Source organism: Aquila chrysaetos, chromosome 21, assembly GCF_900496995.4.
Source record: "Aquila chrysaetos chrysaetos chromosome 21, bAquChr1.4, whole genome shotgun sequence".
Classification (NCBI taxonomy): Eukaryota; Metazoa; Chordata; class Aves; order Accipitriformes; family Accipitridae; genus Aquila; species Aquila chrysaetos.
The window spans coordinates 1,768,110-1,793,439 of record NC_044024.1 but is presented as its reverse complement, the minus strand read 5'-3'; the positions used below and the strand labels follow the sequence as shown (position 1 = coordinate 1,793,439).

Genomic DNA, 25,330 nt, shown 5'->3' with positions numbered 1-25,330 from the left:
GTGGGCCTCGCTCCGCGGTACCACGACACAGAGCCTGCACCGGGCCCGCTGGGGCGGGTTTATTGATAACGGTGTCACAGAGTATCGCGTAACGCAGGCAAACGACAAACACGCCGGCGACGGCACCCTCCCCGTCCCCTCGCTGGCACCCGTGGGTGCGAGGAGGTGGGAGCACCGTCCTGCGGGCAGTCGGGCTTTCCGCCGCAACCGGGGTCTTGGAGTCGGTGCGAGGAGCCCGGGGAGCGGGGAGGAAGGTGTACCCTAAGGGAATACATCGCACCGCGCGCGTAGAGGGCTGAGGTGTCTGCACTGCGTGCGGTACAGCAGGGAACGCGCTACGGGCATCTACGTCCCAAACCGGGGCGCGTGGGACCCGGTGGCCGTCCGTGTGAACAGGCAGCTGGCTTAGCTTTCCTCTTTGTTGGCCTCCTCCTCCTCGTCGTCTTTCTCCCCCTTGAGTTTCTGGCGAGCGAATTCCTCGATGACGATGTCCTCCTCGCTGGAAGGGAGAGCAAAGCGTGGTGAGCCGGGGAAAGGCGGCCACGGGGAGCCTACTCTCCGGCTGCCCGGGATGCACCGCAGCGAAAAGGGCGAAATCCCTGCTGACCCCCCCAAACTAGGGGACAGCACGCAAATCCTGCTGGTGCTGGCCCCGTCCCCGTCACCCCACACACTGCAGGGAGCAGTCAGGTAGCGTGGGGTCACTGCAAGCCACAGCCTGAGCCAAGCACGCAAATCCAGGACAGATCACTGGCTCTGCTACGAGCGTGCGTGACCGGAGGAGCTGGGCGAGAGCAACTGCAACTTTCGGCGTTTTTTTTAAAGACGCTGTTTTGCATTGTCAAGGGAAAAAAGGGAAGGAAAAGAAATTAAAGTGGAGACAAAGAGATTAGTTACCTTCTTGCGAAAGGCAAGCGGCAGATGACATCAAGGGAGAGCCGCAAAATGAAAAGTGGGGGAAGAAAATGGAAAAAAAAGAGTCAGCAAAACGGATTCCAAAAGCTTGCGAATGTGAAAAGACTTGGCAAAACCTACAGGGAGCGATGGTGGGGACAGGCCAAGAGATTTCCTCCTCTGGAAGTTTAAATATCCTCGCTGGGCTGGGAAACTGATAGGCTTTGGTGTGAAAGCCTTGCAGTTGCAGCCCGAGTTTCCAGGCTCCAAATCCCAGCGCTCGCATCCCGTGGCAGGGTGTAACCAGACACAAAAACAGCCTTTTGGGGCTTTGCAAGCCAGGGCCGGCTGTGGGGCTGGTTGGCGGCCGTGGCTGCCAGGCACGGCTGCCAGGAATGGGTTTGGCATGCTGCAGCTTCCCAGAGGGAAGCAACCCCAGCTGTGGCTTCAGCTGGAATAAGCTCATGTGGTGGGAGGAGAAGAGGGCTCTGGCAACGGGGAGCGTGCAGGGGCACGGGGCTGTGACCAGCGCCGCTTCCAGCAGCCAAGGGGCCTCAGCGTGGGGCAGATGGGGACCAAGGCCGTAGGGGACGTTATGTGCAGCGGTGGCACTTGCGACTGGGAGACAGAGCACTGCTGGCTGCTTCCAAGGGACAAGGCGAGGTCTGGGCTTGCAGCAGGAGAGGCTGCTGCGTTTGCAGCAAGCGGAGTTGCAAAATAAGCCCTGGAAATCGGCAGAACACGTGCCGAGCCCAGCATTTGAATCCTCCCAGCCTGTGACAGTGCTCCTGCTGCCTGTGCCACCATGGAGGGTGACATGCTGTCTGCTGTGACGCAGGGGCTCAGGACTTTGAGGCCTGGATGATTTAATCCAAGGACATAATCTCAAGCTGGAATGGGGCATCACATCCATCTGTGATGGATCTGTATGGTTTATGTGTTAGAGGAAATACTGGCTTGAGGTATAAGGAAACATCTCTTTACCTTGGCTTATCTGTAGTCCATTGATAAGCAAAGCACAGGGAGGCAAGGATTGAGAGAGACACACATGCAGGTTAATAGAGAAAGGGCATTTCAACTAACTTAATGCTCAAGTGTTTTTCTGGAAAGAGAGACATTGGGATGGGTGGCCCCCAGGGTGCCACGGGGAGAAGAGCTGCTCCCACACTGGTCCCAGAGAGAGGGTGGCTGCCGTGCAGCCGGAGCAGCTCTGCCCGTCCAACAGCCAGGGATGCCGGGGCAAAGCAGGGCTCTTTGCACGGAGGCAGCTGCATCAGTGGTGCTTTTACAAGTTCCCCTCTGAACAGGGACTGCCTCTTCCTCCTGGGTCTTCTGGCAGCATCCCAGGCGCTACTTACCGTCTGCAGGCTTCGGGTGCATCAGGATGACAGGCAGCTCGACTCCAACGTCGCTGGAAGGAAAACCACTTCTTTCAATGAACCTGCCCAGTGCCGCACCGTGCGGGCACTGGGCACTATGCTGCACTGGGTCCTGCAGGCAGCTCCTCCCTTACCTGGCAGTGAGATCCCCCAGGATGCTGCGGCAGTGGGAGAGAAGGGACAGAAATCAGCCAATGCAGAGGAGGGGAGGTGTTAGACTTTGCTTTATAATAAGGTAGAAAATGATTTATAATAGGGTTGAAGGGCAGCGGCGATGGGGATGGGGGGCGTGGGAGTCAGGGAGCACGGATCCATGGCAGGAGCCCAGCGTCTGGCTGCCCCGTGGCCTGGGGGAGCAGGGCAGGGACAAGGGGATCCACGGCATGAGTCCCTTCGTCATCTGCCCGGTGGTACAAGATCCCACAGCAGGGCCCAAGGGGATGGTCCCTACCCCCCGCGGCCGCAGAGCCTCACCCTCCTCGGGACACCACCAGGTTGACCTTCACTTTGTAGGACACCAGGATGCCCAGCACCTCCTTGTCCATGCCGGGTCTCAGGCTAGGAGAAAGGCAGAGTGGAGCGGTGAGGCGGGCAGTGCTGCTCGCAGACCCCGTCCGCTCCCCCCACGGCAGCTCCCAGGGCTGTCTCCGTGCCCCATTTTGTGCGAGGTGCACTGGATTTTAGCAGGAAAGGACAACACAACGTGGCAGTAAAAAGAGAGGGGATGGCAGGTCATTTGGCTGAAGCCACAGAGCAGTTTCTGGAGGCCACTTGAGCTGTCTGAGCTGGGATTTACTCACGAGATGAGACCCGATGCAGTTCTGCAGAGGGATACAGGGGCTTTGGAAGACGGCTGGGACTGGGAGGCTACGGCTCTCTTATGGGGTGGAGAGGTGGGTCTGTGGCCATGTCACAAAATCCCCACATTTTCCACCTGGACAGGGTGGGCTCAGGCACAGGAGGTGTGGGGGAACCTTGATGGGAGCCCAGAGCATCCTGAGCAGTGGGAAGCAGCCGGAGAGGAGGGAAGGCATGGGTCCGGCCGTGGCGGGGAGCAGGGGAGCCCGCCTGGGTCTTACATGGTGGTGGAAGCCAGGTTGGTGTCCTCATGCTTGAGCTTGCCGTCGAGAGCAAGGCCTCGCTTCTCACGGTTGGCTGAGAGCGTGGGGGTGATGGAGTATGTTTTGGAGAAGGTGGAGTTGGCTGCCACGTTCTCGCTGGAAGGGGTGGGAGAGAAGAGCTCAGAGCCAACACCAGCCTGGTGGGTGCTCGTCACCCACTGGGGATGCTCAGCATCGCACCAGGCACATAGGCAGAGCCAGACCCCCCCTACCCCTCCCCTCCCCACGCAGCTGCCTGGGCTTGTTTCCTCCTTTCGTTCCCTTATACAACCACTTCTTTTTCCTACCCCTCACCTCTGCTGCAGCCTGCCTGGTTCTCAGGGGCGCAGAGGCTGCGGCTGGCCTCAGAGATGCAAAGTAAGGAGAGGAAGCAGCCGGGGGGGCAGCTGCGCACGTTCCCCCAGGGACCTCCCCAGCCGACACCAGCTTGTGCTGGGGGGGGGCACGGTGTCCACAGCCTTCCCTCTCCTCTGCTTCCTCTGCACCTGCTCTTCTAACCCTGATATTTTTGCTGCCTGGTGTAAAGCTGTCTTCCTTCTCCACATCACTCTCCCCCCACCTCCTCCTTTCTCTTCCTCCTTCTGGCCGCAATGCCATGCCACCCCCAGTCCCTTTTTACTTACTTTATCTCCTCGGTGCACACAGTCTTCGTGTATTTATCCAGCGAATAGAGGACCACATCTGTGATCTGATCAACTGAGAAGAGACAAGAGAGAGCAGTGTTGGTGACACGGCAGAGGCACGGGCGCACAATCCCCATCTCCGACAGGGAGGCTGGGACGTGGCGGGTGCCGGGACATGCCCCTCCTGCCTCCTCTCACCTGAGAGCTTAATTTTTTTCACGATCTTGTTGGTGGTGTTGTTGATGTTGACGGTCACATTGATGGGGTCTCCGTGGTAGTAGATCTGCAGTGGGAAGAGGCTCGGTTACACGACTGGGCATCCTGGTCCCCATCTCTGGGGACACAGGTGGTGGCACAAGCCAGGGGATGGCTCCTGTACTGACCTCCTTATCCAGGGAGGCTTCGAGGTGCAGGGGCTTGTCGGACATCATGAACTGCCGGGTGGTCTCCGACTTTGGGGCTGGCCCCATCATTAGGGGTGCAAACTGGATCTTGCGGATGATGAGGCGCACCGAGTTCCTGCAGGGCGAGAAGCGGTCACCCCCAGTAGGGACGTGTCAACACAGCCTTCGAGGGGGACACATCGGCTGTCTTCGGGGACTTCACAAGGTCTCTAGCCAAAGGACGCAAGCTGCAGCCTGCTCTTAGGACATGGTGGGCTCTGACACGGGGACCACTGCCCCTCCTTCGGGCAAAGTACGCCATCCAAGTGTGGCACAGGCTGACAGCAGGTCCTCAGCCCGACCCCTGAGCTGGCCACGGGTTAGGAAGGGGATCCCCTTCAAATACCTCTTGTGAATTTTCTCCTCCAGATTTTCAGCACAAAATCCTTTGACCTCGAAGTCCACGCCGCAGGCCTGGGAGGACACATACGGTCACTAAGCAGGAGGGGCTCAGAGCTGCCTGAGGTTTAGGTTCATTCCTCTCCTTCCTCCACCACATCCCCGGAGATCCTGGTCCCGACTCCAGCCATCCTTCCTCCCCAACCCTCACCCCATGGGCCACATCCCCATGAAAGAGAAGCGGCTCTCGTTTTTGGCACCCCACAACTTAACCCCCTGCCAGGAGGGAATGGGTCTGGGGGACACAGGTTGGGGACAGCAGCTCACCTTTCCCACATCGTCTGGTCCCGGCTGGAGGGTGACCGAACAGGGCAGGTTGGTGGCAATCTGGGCAGAACAGGGAAAGCAAGAAAAAAGTAAATTAAGAGCATGCCCAGAGATGAGCCCTGGTGCACACCACGGAGGTGTGTGGTCAGGAAGGGCTGAGCAGCCCTTACCTCGAAGGTGAAGGGGTAGGCATTCTCCCCGAGCTTCTTCATCAGCTTCTCCTGCAAAGGAGTGAGGGTTTTGGGTGTCTGGTCCGGCACCGGCGGGAAGATCTGGGTGGTCAGGACATAGAGGTCCTTCCTGAAGGTCAACCCGATAACGTCGAGGTCATCTCGGCCGTAGCGAAATGCGCAAGTCAGCGTCACGTACACTGAAGCCAGACGGAAATGGAGAGGAGCAGGGTTAGGGGAAAGGTGAGATAAAGGGAAGGCATGGGTTGGGGAAAAGGCGTTGAATAAAGAGGAAAGAAGGAAAGACTACTGTAATAACTCTTCAGCAGAAATATGACTCTGTTACCAGGACCTGGACCTCAAACACTAAATATAAAGTGAACAAGATTCATCACATCTTTCTGCAAGGCACGGGTAGCTTCAGAGCTGGTGCCCCAGGCAGAAGAGATGAGAAGAAAGAGGCAGCCTTCTCCTCCAGGTCAGCTGCCATGGCCCTGACATACAACAAGCTGTAGACGACCCATTGCAGCTTTAACCTGACTACAGTCCCAGGTTTTCTGGTAAGCTTTGCACTGGTTTCCATCCCTTCCTCTTATAACGTGGGGTTTTCTGTATTAATACCTTTTCTGTCCTTTAGGTACTCTGGGTCAATCAGGCAGATGCCATCTGCAAATAAACAAAGAAGGGAGGGTGAGCTCAGCTGCCCAGGAAGATCATTGCAAAAACACAGCGCTTTTTAAATTCAAATAATCTGCTCATCAGCTGGGAAGGTGACTGAGGGAAGCTGCCAGTCAGGAGGACGGCGATGCCTCCTCCAGCTTCTCCACCAGCAGCTTGGCCGAGTTGTTTTGCAAAGGGACTTGTCCCTTTCCCCACCATTTTTCTGTAAGGGTATTTGCAGGAAAACGGGACGTTTGCTCCTCCGGAGCTGCCCTTGCTCCTCCTGCTCTGGAGGGAAGCAGAGATCAGCAGCCACCAGCACAGGGACTGGTCTCTCCGGCCGCTCGGTCCCCGTGCCTCCTCCTCCATCACGGGCATGGCCCCACTCACCTACGGAGTCCACTGACTCCACGTGATCCACAAAGTCTCTCTTCCCCAAGTAGATGGATAGCTGGAGGCAGCACACAGTGAAAGGAAAGAAGGAAACAAGTTAGTGTTTGCTGTTAAATTGCCCCAAATTTTCAAGCCCCAAGTTGTGTTGTGGGCCTCGTTAACCCCATTAGCCTGTTGGACCAGACATTGCATTTAAGGGTTCGTATAGGTTTTTTTTTTTAATTTCTACTTTGAAAAGCAAGCCCTGCAGTGGCATCGTGGCAGGTATAGCAGGAATCAATCAGATCTCAAAAGGAAGGGCCAGCCTGTGTCCCGTCCCCTGGGCAGAGTCACCCCAGGGGAGCCCCAGCACAGCCTGCACATGGGCACACAGTCCCGTCTCTGCGTGCATGAACTCACCTTGCTGTTGGGGCTGGTCTTCTTGAACACCCTGTGAAGGAAACACAGGCAGACGCGTTGGGAATGCCCTGGACCAGGCTGGATGCGGCACAGCCCGCTTCCAGGGTGGGGAGGGAGGGGGTGGCCGTTCATCTCCGTGGGGCAAGGAGGTGAGGGCTTCCCTGCAAGCATGCTGCATCTCCAAGAGCTACGCCAGAGCGTGCACAGGATGTCCTGGCCTTGGGGAATTTGGTGTCCTGCAAATTTGGAGCCCAAACCCCTGCCCCGGTCTCACTGCCCCAGGGCATGTCATGCTCCTGAGCTCAGCGTGTGGCCATCGAGGAGGGGTGCATTAGCCAGCTGTGTCTTAACGGCAAGTGAGAAAGCACCGACAAGCAGAAGAAAAGAGAAGGTGCTTCAATGACCCCACGACAGCTCAGTCCATCTTGCTACAGTGAGCTCACGTACCTGCACGCAGGGGCAGTGGGTGGGGGGAGCCGGGGGGGGGCTCGCTTTCTTGCCCCATCCAGGGTCAGGGCACTGGGTCTCCCCCACTCCTACCCTGCAGCACCCTGCTCCATCCCAATTTAAAAAAAATAAAATAGAGACACTTACTTTGCTCCTTCTGCCATTTTAAGTCAGCGGCTGCGCAGGCAGGGATCTGCGGGGAGAGACGGAGGGGGCACGCTGGGCAAGGCAGCGGGGAAGGGGCAGCCGCCGGCCATTGCCAGCCAGCGGGACAAAATCGTTCACATCCCAACGAACTGCAGGGCTGCGGCACTGCTGGGCATTTCACCTTTGCAGAGCTCGGACGCTCAGGATTCAGCTGGGGCTGCCCAGCTTCAAGGCGGCACACAAGGCACATGGTAGCATCTGGAGACCCGGTGGGGCAGGCGAGCCGTGCAAGCCCCTTGCCCCCGGCCAAAAAGGTGGTGAAGAGGAGGTGGAAGAGAAAAAGGGAAAGCGATGCCCCAGGCAGGCAGGCTTCAGAAAATAGGAAGCACAGGGGTGACTCCCAAGGGAACAAGTTCAAGGCTGGGAAAGGCAAGAAAATGAAGACAAGGGCTTACGGAGTTTCAATTTTATGAATTTTTCTTGTCTGCGTGAAATTGGCTGTCATGACTTAACGGCAGGAATGGGACTCATTTTGTCCTGTCACTCACGGGAGAGCGAGGAAACCGCAGGCAGAAAGGTCGAGGGCAGCTTAACCGCCCCGTGGGTAGGGGGGTCTTGGGGTGCACAGCCCCGACTGTCCCCGTCCCTGAGCCGGCTCTGGGCGGGCAGCGCTGGCAGCCCTGCCTTCACACCGGGAGCCTGGCCAGGGCTGCCCAGCCCTGCCTGACTGTGCTGCCTGCATTTTGCTTGCTCAAGCCTGGCATCCAGAATTAAACCGTAAATATCGCACTGATCACCAGCTGATTTCACCGGGAGATTAGATGGGATGAGCTCAGCTTCTTAAAGTTAGGCAGCTCTGACATTAGCAGAGCTTAAGGCCAGGCAGGATTTTAAGCCCCAGGGGCATGTGGTCAGAGTTGCCTCTTTACGCAACCGCAGGGATGCTGGGGAGAAGGAAGAAATTGATATGGGGGGGAGGAGATGATCCTCCTCCCCACGGGAAAACAAGGGATTAGCCCCAAACACAGGATCTTTGCTTCCCTCAGGTGCCGCGGGATGTGAAGCTTGAGCATCCTTTCCCGCAGGGTTTCTTGGGCAGCAGCAAGAGAAGGTGCAAAGGGAGTGGGAGCAGAGCGGTGCTGCAGACTCGGCCTTCTCCAGAGCCCAGGAATTGGGGACGAGGCAATGAAAGGTGGAGGAGAGAAGAGCTGAACTCCTCCTCTGCATCTCCCAAGCCCCAGAGAGGGAACCTGGACCCCTCCTGGCTTGGCTAAGCTCTCCCATGCTGCTACCTGACCCCTTCACCCACGCCCATTGACTCGGCCACACAGAAACCCTTTTGGCCACATTTTTCCCCTTCCAGCCCCAAACCACCCTCCTTCCAGCCACAGTCCAACACCAATGTCCCTGCCCCAAGTGTTTTACAAACCAGCAGAGTCCGTGCCCCAAAGCACTGGCAGGGCCCAGGCAGCAGAGCAGGCAGCACTCACCTGGCGGGTGGATGGACAGACAGACGCTCTCCTCTTCCCCTCCCAGCACGTCCCACTGCCACCCAGTCACTACGGGCTGCTCCCAGTCCTGCAGCCTCTTATACCCCCTGGCGGTCCCTCCCCTGGCATCTGATCTCCACGGGGTGGGGGGGTGCGTGTGTGTATGTGTGTGCGCGCACCATGAAAGAGGTACTTTTGGGAAGAATCCTATTAGTTTATTAATTGGGGAAGACGCTTCATGAGTAAGAGTGGGCTATAAATACAGCTGCTGCCAGAGCCCTGAGAAAGCAGCTTACGGAGATTGGCAAAGCGGGCTTAGGAGTAAAGTGATGGTAATTGAGGTGGAAGCTCTGCTCCCGGTGGGCAGGGGTGCAGGCAGGGACGCAGATTCCCAGTGAGGCTCTCTACAACTGCTCCCATGGCAAGTGGAGCTGGGCCAGCCCTGGGCACGAGGGTGGATGGAGATGGCAGACGGGCAGGAGGGACCTGCCGGGTTTTATCCCTCCCTTACGCACTTTGCTGGACAGCTAACAGATGGACAGGAGGTGCAGGCATCTTCCCGCATGGCCAACATGCCCATGTGGCCGGTCACCTAGAGGTGACCTGCTGTGGTCCGGGGCACACCGTACACCCTTGCCACGGGGCCCGCTGATGTACAAGGTGATGGGGCAAAGGCAGATGCGGAGCCCGGGTCTGCAGCAGCAGCTCCCACGCTGGGCTTCGTTCCCCCCGAAGCAGCAGGGAAGGGCCAGCCACCCCTTGGTGGTGGGACATGGACCTGCCACTGTCCCCCAGCACCGCCGGGCAATCTGCTCAGCCCCACGACATTTCATAACACCGCAGGCTGGCCTCACCTGACCTGATTAGCACATCATTAATTCACAGTTTGCTGCTGCATATAGAAAACTGTTGAAAGCGCAGAGTGGTTTTGCCTTACGGCTGGCCAGGAAAGAAGCGCTTCCTCGGTCGCAGCCGGCACACGGGATCCCCCTCCCGCAGGGATGGCTGTGGGATGCTCACATGGATGCTGCCCCTGGGTTGGCCCTAGAGACAGGGCGCAGACCCCAGGGACAGCCCAGGACAGCCTGCAAACTGCTCCAGCATGGCCCCACTCATCTTCCTCACCTCCAGAATCCATCAAGCCCTCGCTTGCTTGGCCAGACCCTGTGCTTTGAGCACACACTTGGTCAGGATGTCCCCGCTCGCTGCTGTGCCTCCACCCCAGAGCTGCCAGCAGCCTCATCCCACCACCTTGGATCAGCTCAACCTTTATCACCTGGGTACCAACTCTTCCCAAACACAGCCCACATGTGCCCCTGGCCCTGTGGGCCACCAGGAGCCACTGGGAGCCATCATGAGCCACTGGGAACCATCATGAGCCACTGGGAGCCACCACGCCACGCCAGCCCCACCAGCCCTGCAGCCCGGGGCTTTAGCTGTCAGCACACGTTGCCCGGGGCCAGGACTTGTGATCTCTTTAATTGCACACAGGAGAGCTGCTTAGTTTGCAGATTAGCGGGTGCTATTTCTGCCAAGGTCAGGGGGACACGTGAACTGTGACCTTCCCTCTGGTGGGTGGAAGAAGAGGAGGAGGAGGCAGCTCCACCTGGATGCCCACTGCCTGGCTGGGGGGGACGGCGGAGCGGCCACCCCCAGTGCTGTTCCCGAGGCACCTAATCCTGAGCTCTCTGTTTGTGGCTCTTCATTAGGCTCTTAATAAGGCTCCTGAGACTGGTGCCATTCACAAAGGCTGTTGTGGCTGTCGGCTCTACGGAGCGTGGCGAGGATGGAGAGCAGATTTCAATACGGGTGGCTTCAGCTCGGTTTAATCCTGACTGGTGTGGACTCAGCCACGGCGACCTTCCCCAGGTGGGGGGGGGGGCAGACATTTCCCCTCCCCAAAACAGTGGTGAGACGGACAGACCACATCCTTTCCTGCGCTCACGCTATGCTCCGAACCTAGCACCGGGGAAGGAAGCTGGGGGATGCAGTGCCATGTTAAAAATAATAGGGAAATGAGAGAGGGCTTCTTCCTTTTTCCTGTTTAATAAATGGTCAAAGGCTCCTCTCATCCGCCTCATCCCACCCGTCCATCCAGGTCCCCACGCTGTGTGAAGCACAGCTCAAACGGCCACTTCCAGTGGGGCAGGACACTGGTGGAGCACGTGGAGGTCCGGCTTCATCCCTGGTCCCCGATGGACAGTGCCCTGCGGTGTCCTGCCTCGCCGGGGCATGGCCGCAGGGCTTCCCACGTCCTCCCGCTTCGGTGCCCTCACCCGCAGGGTCTGCCCTCCGAAGGGAGCCTGGGTGGAGCCGGAGCTACCCAGCAAGCTGGTACCAGTGAACCCACACTGACTTCCAAAATACAACTGTCCCCAGGTGCTGGCAGAGCTCCCTGGGTGCCGGTGCATCTGGCAACGTCCCGGCTCAGCCTCCGGCACCGTGCACCGCAGCCACCTTACATAAACGCCCGCAGCCGGCGCCGCTGATTTCTCAAAGCCCCTCAGAGCTCCAGGGCTTCCTCCTCTGATCCGGATTAAGCGGCGTGGACGGCATTAATCTGAAGCCAGGCGCCTCCATGGCTGCTGGGAATTATTGCCACGCTGTTAAGTAACGGGAGGGAGCAGCACCGGTGGGAGCGGGTCTCTGGCAGGACAGGGATCTCCAGCAGGATGGGGGTCCCCAGCTGCTGTCCCTGCACAGACCCGCCATCACTGCGTGTCCGCATGGTGGGCACTGGTGAGAGATGCAACCGCTGCCCCTGCGGCCCGGAGCCGCCAGCCCAAAATCAAGCGGGCTGCCCGACTTCTTGGCGACCCTGGCCACAGGTTCCTCTCGAGAGCGGGAGCCCAGAAGGAAGCCTCGGCAGGGGCTTTTGGCACATCTGCGCCGGTGGGATTGCGCAGACAGTGGTGGGGGACGGTCCCTTTGCGCTGGGCTCATGGCTGCAGGGGTCAGCTTGTGATGCCAAGGGCAGCAGATAGCTGGAAGCATGGCTTGGCATGGCACTCCATTCTTCTCCTCCTCCTCCTCCTCCTCCTCCTCCGGCAAGAACCCGCTATCCCATCTTTCCCCAGAGCAGCCCTGGTGCTCCCGGGCACCCTGGCAGCAGACGGTGGCTGCTGCTCATCTGTAATTAATTGGTGCTAATCACCCTACCGCAGCTCGAGCCAGCTGCACGCGCATGGCCAGCTCGCTCCTTGCCACAGGGAGCAAGACCTCGAGGTCTGCACCCAGGAGCTGGGGTGCTATTTGCAGCCCCATCCTACCAGGAAAAGCCTCCCTCCTTCCCGACCCCTTCCCAGGAGCCCCCGAACCCCACTTCCCTTCTGCCTGCAGGCAAGGCATGCACAGACGGGGTGACATGAATGCCGTCGTGGGCTCTTGGCTCGCTCGGCCGCCCGATGCCCGCCAGCATCTCCGTCTGCGCGCAGCCGGCAGCAAACGGCAGAGCTCAGCCCCAACGCGGGCAGCAAGGTCCCCGGGAGCGGGCAACTCGGTCGCTGCCCGCAGGCTGCCTGCCTGCCCGCTGCCCCAAACACATTTCAGGGGCTTGCGGCTGTCCCACGCCGCTGGCGGTCCCTTCTCCCAGCATCCTGCCCAAGGGATGGGGCTCTCCCCGCTCCATCGCCCCTCGCCCCTGGGGAAGATGAGCAACGGAGAGCGGGATGGAGGCAGAGCCCTTGCTCCAGGACCGTGGCTGCCTGCACCCTGCCACGCTCGGCCCCGCGTGGCTGCAGGCTTCCCCCCGTAGCGGGGCTGGAGCTGGAGGAGGAGCGAGGAGGCTGGTCCCGGCAGCGGGGAGAGCAGAGCACAGAGAAGGAGGAAGAGCGCGGCGGCCGCAGCGGCGGTGTCGAGCGAGCGGCACGGGACGCTGAGCTGGTAGGCCTGGCCGGTGGGACCGGAGAGCCGGGGGACATTGGCGTGGGTGCTGTCTGACACCCCCCCCACCCCGCTACTGCCGCCCCAACGGGCAGGGCTGCCGGCGTGCCCCGTGGGAGAAAGTCCAAGAGCGGCCGGCGTAGCATCGCGGCTCCGCTCCTGCTTGGCTGCACCCCGAAAGCTTGGCTCCCTGCCCACAGCACCCCGCAGGAGCCCTGCGCTGCATCTGCAAGGGACGGTGAGTGTGGGGGGGTGAGGTCTGCCCCCGCCTGCCGCCGGGACGCCAGCATGGCTTGTATTCGCCATGCACTGGGGCAGGATGGTGCCCCCCCCCCCCCCCAGGGGGCTGGAGCGGCAGCACAGGGTAATTCCCCCTGCGGGAAAGGTCCGTTTGCTGATCTGCTCCTCTCTGCCCCCGTGCATCCCACAGGCTGGAGACCCCCGCGATGAGGAGCATCCGGACCCCCAGCCTCTCCCAGCTGCTCCCCGGGTCCTGCTCCTGCCACGCTGCCTGGCCGTCCCCATGAGCATCACCTCGGTGGCTGCACATCACCCACTGGGACCTCCAGCCAGCAACTCACTCGGGTACTGGGGGGCTGGTCCCCCCACGCCGCCCCCACCTTTACCTTCGCCAACCGACCCTGTGGGCCAGCCGATGGCCAGCGGCTGCCACTGAGCCCCGATGCGGGGCTGGGACGGGGACGCAGCACAGCCGGTGTCTCGCTGCTTCGGAGGATGGCGGCAGCAAGCTGGTACCACCGGGACATCAGCAGGGTGGTGGCAGAGGAGCTGCTGGCCAAGGCCGGGCGGGATGGCTGCTTCCTCGTGCGGGACAGCGAGTCGGTCTCGGGGGCATATGCCCTCTGCCTCCTGTGAGTCACCTGCCTGGCTTCTGCTCGCGGCTTCTCTTTCTTGTCCCTTGCCGAGGTCCCTCTGTCCCTCTCCCTGCTCCGGGCTCCAGGAACAGCAATCCTGGCACTTCCCCTTGGGCTGGCGCTGCCAAAACCTTGTGGAAAAGCTTTCTGCAGGGATGCCGGCGGGGTGTGCAGGGTGCCAGCTCTCTGGCGTGGGGGTTTTCGGGTGATCCTCAAGTCGGACCAGGGCAAAACTCCATGTCCTTGGGAGCAGGAAGAAGCCCGGGCCAGCAGCCCTGCCCAGCACTGGGGTTGCTGAAGGGAGAACCCGAAATCCAGGGCTCGCCAAGCCCTTTCGGGCTGCCCGCCATCCCGGCCCCGTGCGTGGAAGCGGGAGAGGCTGACTCGCGTCGCCCTCCCTCCGCAAAAACAAACATCCCGTCTCCCTCCAACCCCCAACGTGGCCGCATCCGGACCGCGACACCCGCTGTTAACATCTCGGATGCTGGGATTTCGGGGCTGCATCCTCTACCACCCACGGGGCCCCTTGCCATCCCCACGCCTTGAACCACGCTTACAGCCCCTGAGAGCAAGTGCTTCTGGGGCTGCCCGCACCCTTTCCTTGCTGCCCGTACCCCTTCTTTGCTACCCGTACCCCTTCCTGCTGCCTGCACCCCTTCCTGCAGCCGAGCGACACGTCCGCAGCGGGGAGCGCGCGGGGCGGTGCCTCGGCGGGTTTGGCAGGATGCCACCCCCTTTCCTACGGCCGGCCTGGCCCGGTAGACGGGACAAATTGCAAATACATGGTGCCGAGGGGCGCGGCAGGGGGGGGTACGTTGGGGGTTCGGCCGGTTAACTGCCCCCGGCACCGAGTCGGAGATCAGGCTGATGTCAGACGGGACGGTGGCACGGGCAGGGATGCGCGGTGGCCTCGGAGTGAGTACGACCGACCGTGGCATCGCAGCCACGGGGAGCACGGTGCCGGGCTAGGTGCCCCAGCGAATGCTGGCGGAGATTTGGCTGAGCCCCCGGCGTGCCGTGGCCGTGCCGTGGCCGTGCCCGCTGCAGGCAGGGTGCTGTTTGGAGGCAGGGGGACGCTGCGCATCAACCCCTGCAAACGGGTACAGACCCAGAGCTGAGGTTGATGGTGTTATTTCCAGAAATGAGAGCTCAGTTCCTCTCTCTGCAGAGGGCACAGGGTGTTTGCATCAGGGCTGGGTGCCAGGCACCCCCCCCTCGCCAACGTTGCCACACGCCCACGGTCTGCTCTCCCCCAGGTTCCAGCGGCACGTCCACACCTACCGCATCCTTCCCGATGACGAGGGGTTGCTCTCCGTCCAGGTGGGTGCAGCGATGGGTGCCCTCCCTGCCCTGGCGAATGCCACCGGGCGCCGTGCTGGCGCGGGGGGGTCGTGGGCTGCAAGCTGGGGCGCGGGCAGGATGCAGGTGCAGAAGGACCCGGGGTGCTCGCTTCCCCCGCCGGCCCCCCGGGGCAACAGCCGGAGACGTGTCGTCTGCTCGCCCTCCCCGGCACACGGGCGCTGCGAGCGAGCGGTGCGGTTTGCTTTTTGCATAAGCTGCCTGCAACGCTTGGCTCTGCAGGATGCAAAAGCGCTTCGCAGCCACCTCCGCAGCACCGGGCTGCCTGGGAAGGCTGCTTCCCCGACGGCCCCACGGCTGTCACCGGCCCGCCCTGGGTGGCACAGAAAAACACTTGTCCCATTCCTGCCGCTGTCCTCTGCCCCAGCCTGGCCACGCAGGCTCGATCCTCGCGATGTCTGTCCCTGTGATGTCCGTCCCGGCTGCTGGCTCGGCCTCGCTTCCCCTCTTCGGTGTCACTTCACGGTTCCTCCCGGTACCCAGCTCTCTGCAGCCGCCCTTTCTCGCCCTCTGAAAAGAGCATCCCTGGGGAGCATCCCTGTCTGCCGCACGAGGCAGACGTCTGCACGCTCCTCCTCTTGCTCTGCTGCCCTGCCAGGGACACTGGGGTGAGCTCCCCATGGGGTGAGCACTTCCAGCTCGCCGTGGGCACATTTTGGGCAACAGACCCACTCGACACAGCAGGCTGGTCCGCAACCCAGCTGGGAGCCGCCCCAGCACACGGAGCCGGCGGAGCGGGGGGAACGTGATGGTGCTTCCCCTTCTCTGCCTCCGCAGACCATCCAGGGCATCCAGGCCAAATGTTTCCGAACCCTCCCCGACCTGATCGGCGCCTACCAGCAGCCCAACAACGGGCTGGTGACACCCCTGCTCTACCCCGTGCACCGGGCAAGGCAGGCGGCCGACGAGGACTCGGGTGAGCCGGGGAGGGGGCGGCGGGGGCCGTGCCGGGCTGTGACCGGGGAGGGGGTCCCGCTGAGCCAGCTGTCCTCTGCCCGCAGACGGCGAGGATGGCCGAGGCGGCGGGCACACGGCGAGCGCGGTTCTGGTCGGTGGAGCCGGGGCGGGCACGTGGGTCAGCGCTCCCATCGCCGGCCGGACCCACATCTCACAGCAGCTGCACCAGAGGCTGCAGGAGCAGGTCCACAGCAGGTAATGCACCCCTGCCCACCCCGGGGGCTGATGGAGGCGACGGGGTGGGCACGGCCACCCCTCCCACGCGATGGTGGTGGTGGTGGTGGTGGGATTTTTCCAAAGACGCCCACCCTACCTTGCAGCCCGGCCAGCGACTTCATGGGTTTCATGGCCGAGTACCTGAACCACCACCTGCAGCTGGACCTGGAGGCACTGCGCCACGGGCACCCGCAGCTGCGTCACCTCAGCACCGCGCTCGTCACTGCCTGCCGGGCGCTGCACAGGCGAGTGGCCTGGGAGCGGCGGCGATGGAAGTGGGGGGGGGACGGACACCCACCTTCTCCCCGTCCCCTTCACGGTGGCTGAGCATTGCCACCGAGGCTCGGGAGATGCCGGTGCCAGCTCTCACCCGCTCCTCTCCTCCGCAGTGAGATCGACTTCACGCTGGCGGGTCTGGAGACGCTGGCCAGGGTGTTCGACTCCCCCGCGTCCCCTCGCAGCCCGGCCAGGGAGCAGGTGAGCCCCCTCCCCGGCGCCGTCGCAGCCCACAGCCACCTGCAGGGGCTTTGTCACGCGTGGCTGGGCGCAGCTGGTCTGCAGGGGAGGTGTGTGGGGGGGGGCGGTTTCGGTGCCTGTCGGCACCCAAAGGTGCTGCGCGTCCCGCGGTGCTGCCAGCTGCCGGTGGTGCCTGGGTGCTGTGTGTGTCGGGGTCCCTGCAGCCAGCTGAGGGGACTTGGCTCTCTGTGGCCTGGGGACAAGCGGGGGCTCGTTCCCGCACGCAGGACACGGCGGTAGAGGAAAGCTGCTTCTCCCGCCAGACCCCAGGGACCCCCATCGCTCGGGGTGCAGCCTGGACCCGCAGGGAGGAATTCACCGGTCCGGTGCCACCGCGCTGCTCCAAAAATGTCCCTCCTTCCCCTCAGGGTCTCCTGACCAGCGATCCGGACCTTGAGCTGCTCCTCAACAAGATATCTACCGTCAACCATCTCCTCTCTTCGCTGGAAAAGAAGGTGCCTGCCCGCCCCCCGCCCCCCCGCGATGCCAGGCTGGGGAAGCCCAGCTGGGTGCAGGGAGAGGCACGACAGCTGTTAATGGCAGCCACTGCCCGGCTCTGCCAGTGCCCCGAGCTGGGGAACCTCACTCTGCTCCAGCGAACCCCTCACCTAAATTAAACCCTCCGGCAAAGCAAGCTGCCGGCAGTGGCACAGCCCCAGGGTGCCCCATGGGGCACGACGGGCTGGCGCAGGGTGCCCGGGGCTCCCAGTTAGCCCAGTGTCCCCAGACCGGTGCCCGTCTCTCCTGCAGGTGCTGAAGTCGCTGCAGGAGACAGTGTCGAGGCACAACCTGGCACTGCCCAGCGTGGCTGCAGCCCCCCCGCCAGCCGCCAAGCCCCTCGCCGTGCAGAGCTTCGAGGTGAGGGCAGGGGGCACGGTGGGGTCCCAGCGTCGCTGCTCGGGCAGGGCAGGCGTGAGCCGACCCGGGAACCGCGTCCCCGTCTGCAGGTAAAAGTGGGCAAGTCGCAGCGGGCAGCCCTGACGGTGGACGTGGAGTCCGGCACGGTGGCCGTCACCAAAAGGGGCAGCGGGTCCCCGGAGGAGACCATCCCTCAGGACAAAAGTAAGGGGCTGCTGACTCCCCCACCGGCCGTTGATGGGGTGCCGCAGGGCTGTGGGATTCCCTGGCACAGGCCTGATGCCAGGGTGATGGGCTGCAGACCCCGGTCGCAGCCCGAGCGCCCATCCCACGCTACCTGCTGCCCCCATGGTGGGAGGTGGGGAGACACCGTTGCCCCCCTCATGCCCGGCGTTCAGTCCTGCAGCTGATCAAGTACCAGAGCGTGCAGAGCAAGGTGAGGCTGGTGTATGACCGGGAGCCGCAGAGGAGCCTGAGCAGAGACTTCGTCTTCCCCAGCGCGCGGGTAAGCAGCTCCGGCTGCGCTCACTGGGCGTCCTGGGGGAATACAGAGCCGTTTTGTAGTGATGCAGCAAATGAGCGATCTCAGGGTTGAGACCACCCCTGCAAGCCGGCTCCTACGCCTGGGGGTGACGTCGCCCTGATCCCACCACCGGCATCTTCTGGGGTGCTGTGGCTCCTGGCTCCCCTTTTGGACCCTAAGACACCCATATCATCCCGCAGAAGCGAGAGGCCTTTTGCCAGCTGCTGCAGCTGATGAAGATCCAGCATTCCAACCTGGATGAGCCCGACCTCATCTCGGTGTACGTCGGGACATGGAACATGGGTAAGGTTGCGTTGTCCTGGGAGGCTGTCCTGGCTCCTCGTGAGCCTGGGTGGGTTTTGGGAGGTGAGGGCTGCAGGGAGCTGCCCCAGGAAACCTGAGGTTCGAGCTGGTCCTCGGTGGGAGGAGGAGGCTGGAGAAGACTCCTACCTGGCCGCTTTCGGGTTTGTCTGTCCTGTTGTGATCCACTTGCCTGGTGGCTGTCAGGGAAACGGAGGAGCTGGGGTACTGGGAGGGTTTCGGCCAGTAGCAGTAAATCCCAGCATCAGTCTGGGATGTGCATGGGTGAACCACGGGGCTGGCACGAGGATTCTCATCCCCGGCGGCTCCTGGAGATGCATAAAGTCTGGGGTTAGAGAGGAGCTTGAGGAGCCTGGCATGCTGTCGTGTCCCCCCCCAGTGACCCCGTCCCCTGCCCGCAGGCAGCACGCCGCCGCCCCGCTCCCTCGCCTCCTGGCTGACCTCGAGGGGCTTGGGGCGCACGCAGGACGAGACCACTGCCTGCATCCCCCACGACATCTACGTTATCGGCACCCAGGAGAACTCCCTGGGTGACCGCGAGTGGGTCGAGTTCCTCCGCGCATCTCTGAAGACCCTGATGGCCATCGACTACCGAGTGGTAACGGCAGGGCGCAGCCTGGACCCCTCCGGCCGTGCCTGGGGAGGGACCCGGTGCTGAGCAGGCTAAAGACATCCCCGGCAGTCTCAGGGAGCTGGTTACCAGCAGCCATCGCCCCAGGGCTCTTACCCCCAAACCCAGGGTCTTCTCCCACCCCAAATGCAGCCCAGGGAAGCTCCTATGCCCCATGGACTCCCTGCAGGGAGTGCCCTCCCGAGGAGCCACCTTTCAGGGATGGGTTGGCTGACCTTGCTGCTTCTCCAACCCCACCGTGCTTGGCCGTGGGGGGAGCAGGCAGACTTACACCTCCTCCACCCCCCCCGCAGGTCGCCCTGCAGTGCCTCTGGAGCATCAAGATCGTGGTGCTGGTGAAGCCCGAGCACGAGCGGCGCATCAGCCACGTCCACACCTCCAGCGTGAAAACTGGGATCGCCAACACGCTGGGTAGGGATGGGGATGGGGTAAGGGGGGGATGCCCCCGTGTGAGGGGACAGCCTGGGGGCCATCCCAGCACCTGCGGGCCCCCCCCCCAGAGCTCAGTGCCTGGCACATCCCTGCAGGGAACAAGGGAGCCGTGGGCGTCTCCTTCCTCTTCAACGGGACCTCCTTCGGCTTCGTCAACTGCCACCTGGCCTCTGGCAGTGAGAAGACCCACAGGTGATGGAGAGGCTCGGGGGGCGGGGGGGACACAGGGCTGTCCCGGGTGTCACCGGGGGCTGGAGGAGCCCTTGGGGGCTGTGGGGCTGTCCCTGTCCCCCTCCTGTCCCCACCTGGCAGGGGCAGGATGAGGATGAGGAGTCCCCGGGGTGGCTCACACGGTGCTGCCGTTCCCCCCCCCCCCCCCCCCGCCACCGCAGGCGTAACCAGAACTACAGTGACATCCTGCGTTCCCTGGTCCTGGGCGACAAGCGTCTCGGGGCATTCGACCTCACCCTGCGCTTCACCCACCTCTTCTGGTTCGGGGACCTCAACTACCGCCTGGACATGGACGTGCAGGTGGGACTCCGCGGGCACCGCGGCGGAGTGGTGAGAGAAGCCGGGGCTCACTGCGATTTCCTCCCCCGGCGCAGGATATCCTTGCCCATATAACCAAGAAGGAGTTTGAAGCCCTCCTGGCTGTCGACCAGCTCAACCTGGAGCGAGAGAAGAACAAGGTGTTCCTGCGATTCAGTGAGTGCGGGGGCAAAAGCGCTGCTCCCCCCACCAAGGCAGCAGCACCCAGGGTCCCCGCAGACCTCCCCCTGTGCCATCTCCGGCACGCGGTCGTGCCCTGTCCCGGCACAGCCCTGCGCGAGGTGCCGAAAGCCTGGGGGACCTTGACGTGCACCACGCGAGCCCCCCCGGGGCAGGTCCCTGGGCTCTGCATCCCAAAAGCGTGGAAGCAGGGGAACAGTCAGAGGTGGCCAGGGGTGCCAGCCATCCGTGTGAGCCCTGGATGGGGACCGTGACGCCCCGTGGGGCCTCTCCCCAGCCGGTTGCAGCTGTGGGGACAGGCAGGGATGCTGGTCCCTACGCCACCTCCATGTCTCGGTTCCCAGGTGAGGGTGACATCTCCTTCCCGCCCACGTACCGGTACGAGCGGGGCTCCCGGGACAGCTACATGTGGCAGAAGTTCAAGCCCACGGGGGTGAGTTCCCGGAGCCTCCAGCTGAGCTGCAGGACATCGCCGGGGGACGGGGACAGCAGGCTCGGACGGTGCCAGGGGAGGGCTGCGTGGTGATGCTTCGCCAGCCTGTTCCCTCCCCAGAGGGGGTCCGGGAGGGAGGGAGCTCACTTTTTGGGGTGCTGGGTTGCTTTTCTGGGCTGGGGGGGGGAGCCAGACCCGATGGGGCACTGAAGCCAGCTGCTTTCCCCATTTTTAGGTGAGGATCAATGTCCCCTCGTGGTGCGACCGCATCCTGTGGAAGTCGCACCCAGAGACCCACGTGGTCTGTAACTCCTACGGTGAGTGAGACCCCAGGGCTGGGGGGGGAGCCCAGGGTGGCCAGTGCTGTCTGGGACCCTGGGGCTCGGGGACCATCACCCAGCTGCCCCCTCCCACCATCCAGGTTGCACCGACGACATCGTGACCAGTGACCACTCGCCCGTCTTCGCCACCTTCGAGGTGGGAGTGACGTCGCAGTTTGTGCCCAAGAAGGGTAAGGGGTTGGGGTCTGCCACCCTCCCCGTGCCAGGTTTGGGGTGAGCCCTGGCCGCGGGTGCTCAGCTGGCACCCGCCGACCCGCCGGTACTTGCCTGCAGCTCCCGGATCCGGCCCCGAGCCCCTGGCCTGCATCGAGTGGGAGAGCATCGAGGTGATCGTGAAAACTGCCAGCCGCAGCAAGTGCTACATCGAGTTTCACTCCCACTGCCTGGAAGGTGAGGTGGCCCCAGGGTGCCGGGGGTGCACCGTGGGGGCTAGCCAGACCCGGCTGGAGCTGTGACCCCCGCTGTCCCCCGGCAGAGACCCAGCGGAGCGGGGAGAACACTTCCCAGAGCTGCGATATCCCCGGCTTCCTCAAGTTGGGCTGGTCTGCAAAGCATCTGCCCGTGGTACGCACCGGGGAGGGGGAGCAGATGCTGGCCCCCCCCCATGCCCTGAGCATCCTCCTCCCTCCTCTTCCCCATCCCTCCCACTGGCTCCGTACCCTGAGCCCCCAGGGGTGCCGGGGGCTGTCATCATCCCCTCCAGGACAGAGCCACCCCTGTGCCACCCTACCCCGCAGCAGCCCCCCCTGAGCACCCCTCTCTCCACGTGCAGCTGAACCCCATCCTGCCGGACCTGGAGTACCTGGGGGACCAGCACCTCCTCCTCAGCATCAAGGGCGTGGAGAGCTGCGAGTCCTACGGTGCGTGTGGGATGGTGGTGTGGGGGCCACCGTGGTGGCATGTGGGGTGCCAAAGCGTAGCCCCCGCAGGGCTCAGGTACATACAGCCTGATGCATGCAAGGTTTTGCAGCTGGAGCTTGGCAGAAGGGACGCTGGCACCCACCCCGCTCCGGGGTGCTGCTGAATACAGGGGGCTCACCTTCCCCCCCGCCCCCCAAGCTGTCCGGGGTGGGGGGGACCTAACACCAGCATGCACCGTGCCTGCAGGCGAGTGCTGCATCGCCATGAGGTCAATGATCGGCAGCATGGCCCAGCAGTTCGAGACCTTTCTTTTCCACCGTGGCGAGGAGACGGGCTCCATGCGCGGCTGGATGAAGGTCCGGGTCCCCAAGGAGAGGCGCAGCACCCGCGAGAGGCTCTACGGTAAAGCAGCCGCACACCAGCCCCCTCCCATCGGCCTGGGCACGGGGGCTCAGGGTGATGCTCGGGCACGGCACAGCCGAGAGCTGCCCATGCCCGCGCTGCCCTCCTGGACCCTGGCTGTGGGCAGGGGCCGTGCGGTGCCCGGTGGGGAGAGGCCAGAATTCGATGCCTTTGCAGAGTGGATCAGCTTCGAGGAGGAGGATGCCGAGCCAGCGGCAGACACCCCGACGTGCCCCAAGCCACCTCTGCAGCGCCTCAGGTACCCCAGCCGGGTTCAGCCCCGCCACGAGCCCCGACCGTGGGGTGATGCTGAGCCCTCTCCCGCCGCGCTTTGCAGGAGCCGGCCCCGCAGCCTCCCAGAGTCGGCTGCCGGCTACACCAACCCAGCCTACTTCATCTTCGAGGGGGTCCCCAACGCGTGGGTGGCGGCCCCCCGTGCCGGCGAAGCCCACGACAAGCAGGCGGAGAGCCCAGCCGGGGGCCAGCGGCACCGCAGTCCCCTTGGGGCGCGGGTCCCTTCGCCCTCCGAGGAAGACCGATGGGGCAGCCGGCCCCGCTGCGTGCCGGGGGGCCCATCCCGTGGGCGCCCACTCAGCCCCCCCAGCGTGAGCCGGCAAAAAAGACCCAAATCGGCCGTTTTGGCGAGGGACGCACCAGAGCTGGGAGACTGCTCGTTGACGGCGCTGCGCATGGCCACCTGCCTGAGCCAGCTGGACCGGGCATCCTCCGAGCACAGAGGGGACAGCCAGAACACCCTGCTGCGCCAGACCCACAGCGTCCTGCAGCCCCCCCCGCGGCCCCGCCGGGAGATGCCGAGATGCACGCCGGATGCTCGCCAGCACGGCCGCCCTGGAGAGGTACCGCTGTGGTCCCTGCGGGGCTCTGGAGCTCAGCCGAGGGGCTTGGGGAGCTCAGGGAGGGGAGAGGACCTGCTTTTGGCCATAGAGCCACCAGCAGACGTGAGGTCCCATCCCCATGGCAGTGCTCTGCCTGATGGAGCCACCACGGTGCAGGCAGGGATACAGTAGGGGGTGGAGGAGCAGCAATATGCCCCATTCATGCGGGGTGAGGACGTGAAGCGGGGGGACTTCGTGGTCCTGGTGTGACACTTTTGGCCCATGTCCTTGTTCTTCTTTCCCCAGTGGCCCTGCGACAGGGGCGAGGGGTCCCGCAGCGTCGGCGGGTGCCTGAGCCACCTCGGCTTGCAGCAGGACGAGGAAGGGCTGCAGGAGTGTGGCTGGGACCACCTGGAGATCTTCAGGGAACCCCAGGCCCCAGAGCTCAGAAAGGGGGGCACCGTGCGGGCCAGCTCCTGTGGCCCCGGGGTCCCTGGCAGAGCCCCACGCTCCGGCGGGGAGGAGAGGTGAGCCTCGGGGTGGGGATGCAGCAGGGCAGGGGCAGGAGCATATCAAGTCCCCACATCTCCTTGGATGCCCCAGGGCTGTGCAGGATCCCGGCTCCCTCTCAGCGGCCGGGGTGCTCAGCCCGACCCATCCCCGGCTCATCTCCGGCAAGTTCGGCGACGGCAACGCGGTGAGCCTGCCACAGAGACCCGACCTCGGACCCAGCGCCTAGACCACCTATCCCTGCCCCAGCACCCACGTGTGCTCTCCACCACGGAGCTCCCGGGGCAGGCAGAGAGCTGCCGAGGAGGACCGGGCAGGCAGGCGCCCAGGGTTGGACCTATTTGCCATGCTCCCAACTTGTCTGCCCTCACCAGCAAACGACTCAGTTGGAAGGTCTCAGGAAGCTCCCGTGGCCATCGGGATGGACGCTTTCCAGGTCTCGTGCCTGTTTCTGTCCTCCCTCCCTAAAGCGATGGAAGGACCACGCTGAGCCCCGCCAGCAAGGAGGGACCCCGGGGGACGTGGGAGATGCTGAGGCCACTCGGGAAGTGGGGACCACTGGGAGCTTTGGACCTCGAGGCTCAGCCTCTTCTGGCAGCCGACTTGCAGCCTGCAAGGGCACAGCGGCATCTGTGGCCAGCCCAGCCCCACGCACCCTCATGCCTTCGGCCTCGGCAGCTGCTCCCTCCTCCCTGGCCTCAGCCCTGGTCGGACATCGTTCCCAGAGGACTTCTCCTACAGGAGCCGCTCCTGAGGCTGCGGCGCCGTTTCCTTACGAGATGCCCCTCGCTATTCCTGTCCAGAATAAAGTCTCAGGGACGCTGGGGTGCGTGCGTGCAGCACCTGGTTCTGTGCAGGGGCAAGGAGGGAGCGTGCCAAGCCGAGCCAGGCAAGCTAAGCGGGGAGAGCACCGGCTCCCAGCGCCCCGGCTGCTCCAGCAGCGTTGTCCCCCCAACTTCCCCCTGTTTAATCGGGGACCCTGCAAACCCCAACCCTCAAGGCTGCCCTTGCCCGGTGTCCCGTGCAGCTTCTGCGCGGGGCTGGGCTGGCTTTTCCCTCGGCGGGTGCTTGTGGTGGCACGGTTCCCCTCCGAACGCACCGGCTCTGCCCGCTCAGCCCTGCACACCCGGGGTCCCCCGTGTTCTCCCTCCGTGGCGAAGCATCCCCGGGCTGTCCCCGCACCAGCCACCGAGCCCCTCACGCCTCTGCTCCCCCCGAGCCAGCCCGCTCTTGGCCGCGGTCCCCCATGTCTCAGGGTGCACCCGCTCATCCCCGGCGTGCCCTGTTCATCGCAACGCTGACCTGTTTGCCCAGCGCCCACCCTTCGCCCACCTACACGCTCGCAAAGGAGTTAAATCCCCCAGACCAGGCACAGCTCTGCAGGCGGCGGGGGGACACGGTCCCCCCAAAACAAGGGGACACCCCGACCCTGGCTGCTGTGACACCCAAGGTGGCCCTGGTTTTGGGGACACTATGCCCAGGCTGGCCTCAAGGTGGCAGTGGCCACCTTTGTCCCCAGGATTGCCCCGCAGGGCTGGGGTGCCAGCAGGGCAGCACCCCGGGGTGCAGGCACTGCCGGGACCCTCACGGCCCCGGTGGGACAGGGAGGACGCCGCGGGGTGGGCGAGGGGCCACGGTCCCTACGGGCAGAGGGATGCGGTCCCCACGGATGAGGGGCTACGACCCTCGTCGTTGAGGGGCCGTGGTCCCCACGAGTGAGGGGCCGTGGTCCCCACGGCCGAGGGTACTTGGCCCCCATAGGGAAAGGGCTGCGAGCCCATGGGTGAGGCCCAGATGTGCCACATCTGGAGGGCTG

At 63.4% G+C, this 25,330-nt stretch overlaps 2 protein-coding genes across 4 annotated transcripts; one reads left to right on the top strand and one right to left on the bottom strand.

The window, feature by feature from the left end:
* Positions 1-35: 35 nt before the first annotated feature.
* On the bottom strand, positions 36-8,923 carry ARR3 (arrestin 3). Of its 2 annotated transcripts, XM_029997446.2 has the most exons (18): positions 8,833-8,923; positions 7,343-7,388; positions 6,749-6,779; positions 6,347-6,407; positions 5,918-5,962; positions 5,297-5,496; positions 5,127-5,186; positions 4,807-4,874; positions 4,401-4,536; positions 4,216-4,300; positions 4,018-4,090; positions 3,353-3,490; positions 2,748-2,831; positions 2,408-2,431; positions 2,253-2,305; positions 1,879-1,888; positions 898-900; positions 36-499 (listed from the first exon to the last, which is right to left on the bottom strand). In XM_029997446.2, exons 2-18 carry the CDS (start codon positions 7,357-7,359, stop codon positions 406-408), a joined length of 1,182 nt encoding a protein of 393 aa, XP_029853306.1. In that variant the 5' UTR covers positions 7,360-7,388; positions 8,833-8,923; the 3' UTR covers positions 36-405. The 2 variants fall into 2 exon arrangements, with proteins under 2 accessions (XP_029853306.1, XP_029853307.1); XM_029997447.2 differs by lacking the exon at positions 898-900.
* A 3,810-nt stretch (positions 8,924-12,733) lies between these two features.
* LOC115333884 (phosphatidylinositol 3,4,5-trisphosphate 5-phosphatase 2-like) lies at positions 12,734-24,340 on the top strand. 2 transcript variants are annotated; one of them, XM_029997444.2, is made up of 28 exons: positions 12,734-12,952; positions 13,145-13,586; positions 14,846-14,909; positions 15,726-15,864; positions 15,950-16,100; positions 16,226-16,366; positions 16,511-16,598; positions 17,006-17,092; positions 17,388-17,495; positions 17,585-17,699; positions 17,894-18,000; positions 18,219-18,321; positions 18,741-18,937; positions 19,264-19,381; positions 19,498-19,594; positions 19,795-19,933; positions 20,008-20,107; positions 20,476-20,564; positions 20,800-20,881; positions 20,986-21,075; positions 21,179-21,295; positions 21,381-21,469; positions 21,678-21,765; positions 22,013-22,168; positions 22,346-22,427; positions 22,506-23,025; positions 23,311-23,531; positions 23,608-24,340. In XM_029997444.2, exons 2-28 carry the CDS (start codon positions 13,450-13,452, stop codon positions 23,741-23,743), a joined length of 3,561 nt encoding a protein of 1,186 aa, XP_029853304.1. In that variant the 5' UTR covers positions 12,734-12,952; positions 13,145-13,449; the 3' UTR covers positions 23,744-24,340. The 2 variants fall into 2 exon arrangements, with proteins under 2 accessions (XP_029853304.1, XP_040974828.1); XM_041118894.1 differs by having other exon boundaries at positions 19,471-19,594.
* The last annotated feature ends 990 nt before the right edge of the window (positions 24,341-25,330 follow it).

Excerpts from the sequence above, each read along its gene's own strand:
- ARR3 (XM_029997446.2), bottom strand. Across the intron at positions 5,187-5,296 it reads CCTACCCCTTCACCTTCGAG|ATTGCCACCAACCTGCCCTG; the intron begins GTAAGGGCTGCT and ends TGTTCTGCCCAG. Across the intron at positions 2,432-2,747 it reads CTGGTGGTGTCCCGAGGAGG|CATCCTGGGGGATCTCACTG; the intron begins GTGAGGCTCTGC and ends CCACTGCCGCAG.
- LOC115333884 (XM_041118894.1), top strand. The coding sequence starts at position 13,450 with ATGGCGGCAGCAAGCTGGTACCACCGGGACATCAGCAGGGTGGTGGCA. Across the intron at positions 19,382-19,470 it reads TGGGATCGCCAACACGCTGG|AGCTCAGTGCCTGGCACATC; the intron begins GTAGGGATGGGG and ends CCCCCCCCCCAG. Across the intron at positions 22,169-22,345 it reads CACCCGCGAGAGGCTCTACG|AGTGGATCAGCTTCGAGGAG; the intron begins GTAAAGCAGCCG and ends ATGCCTTTGCAG.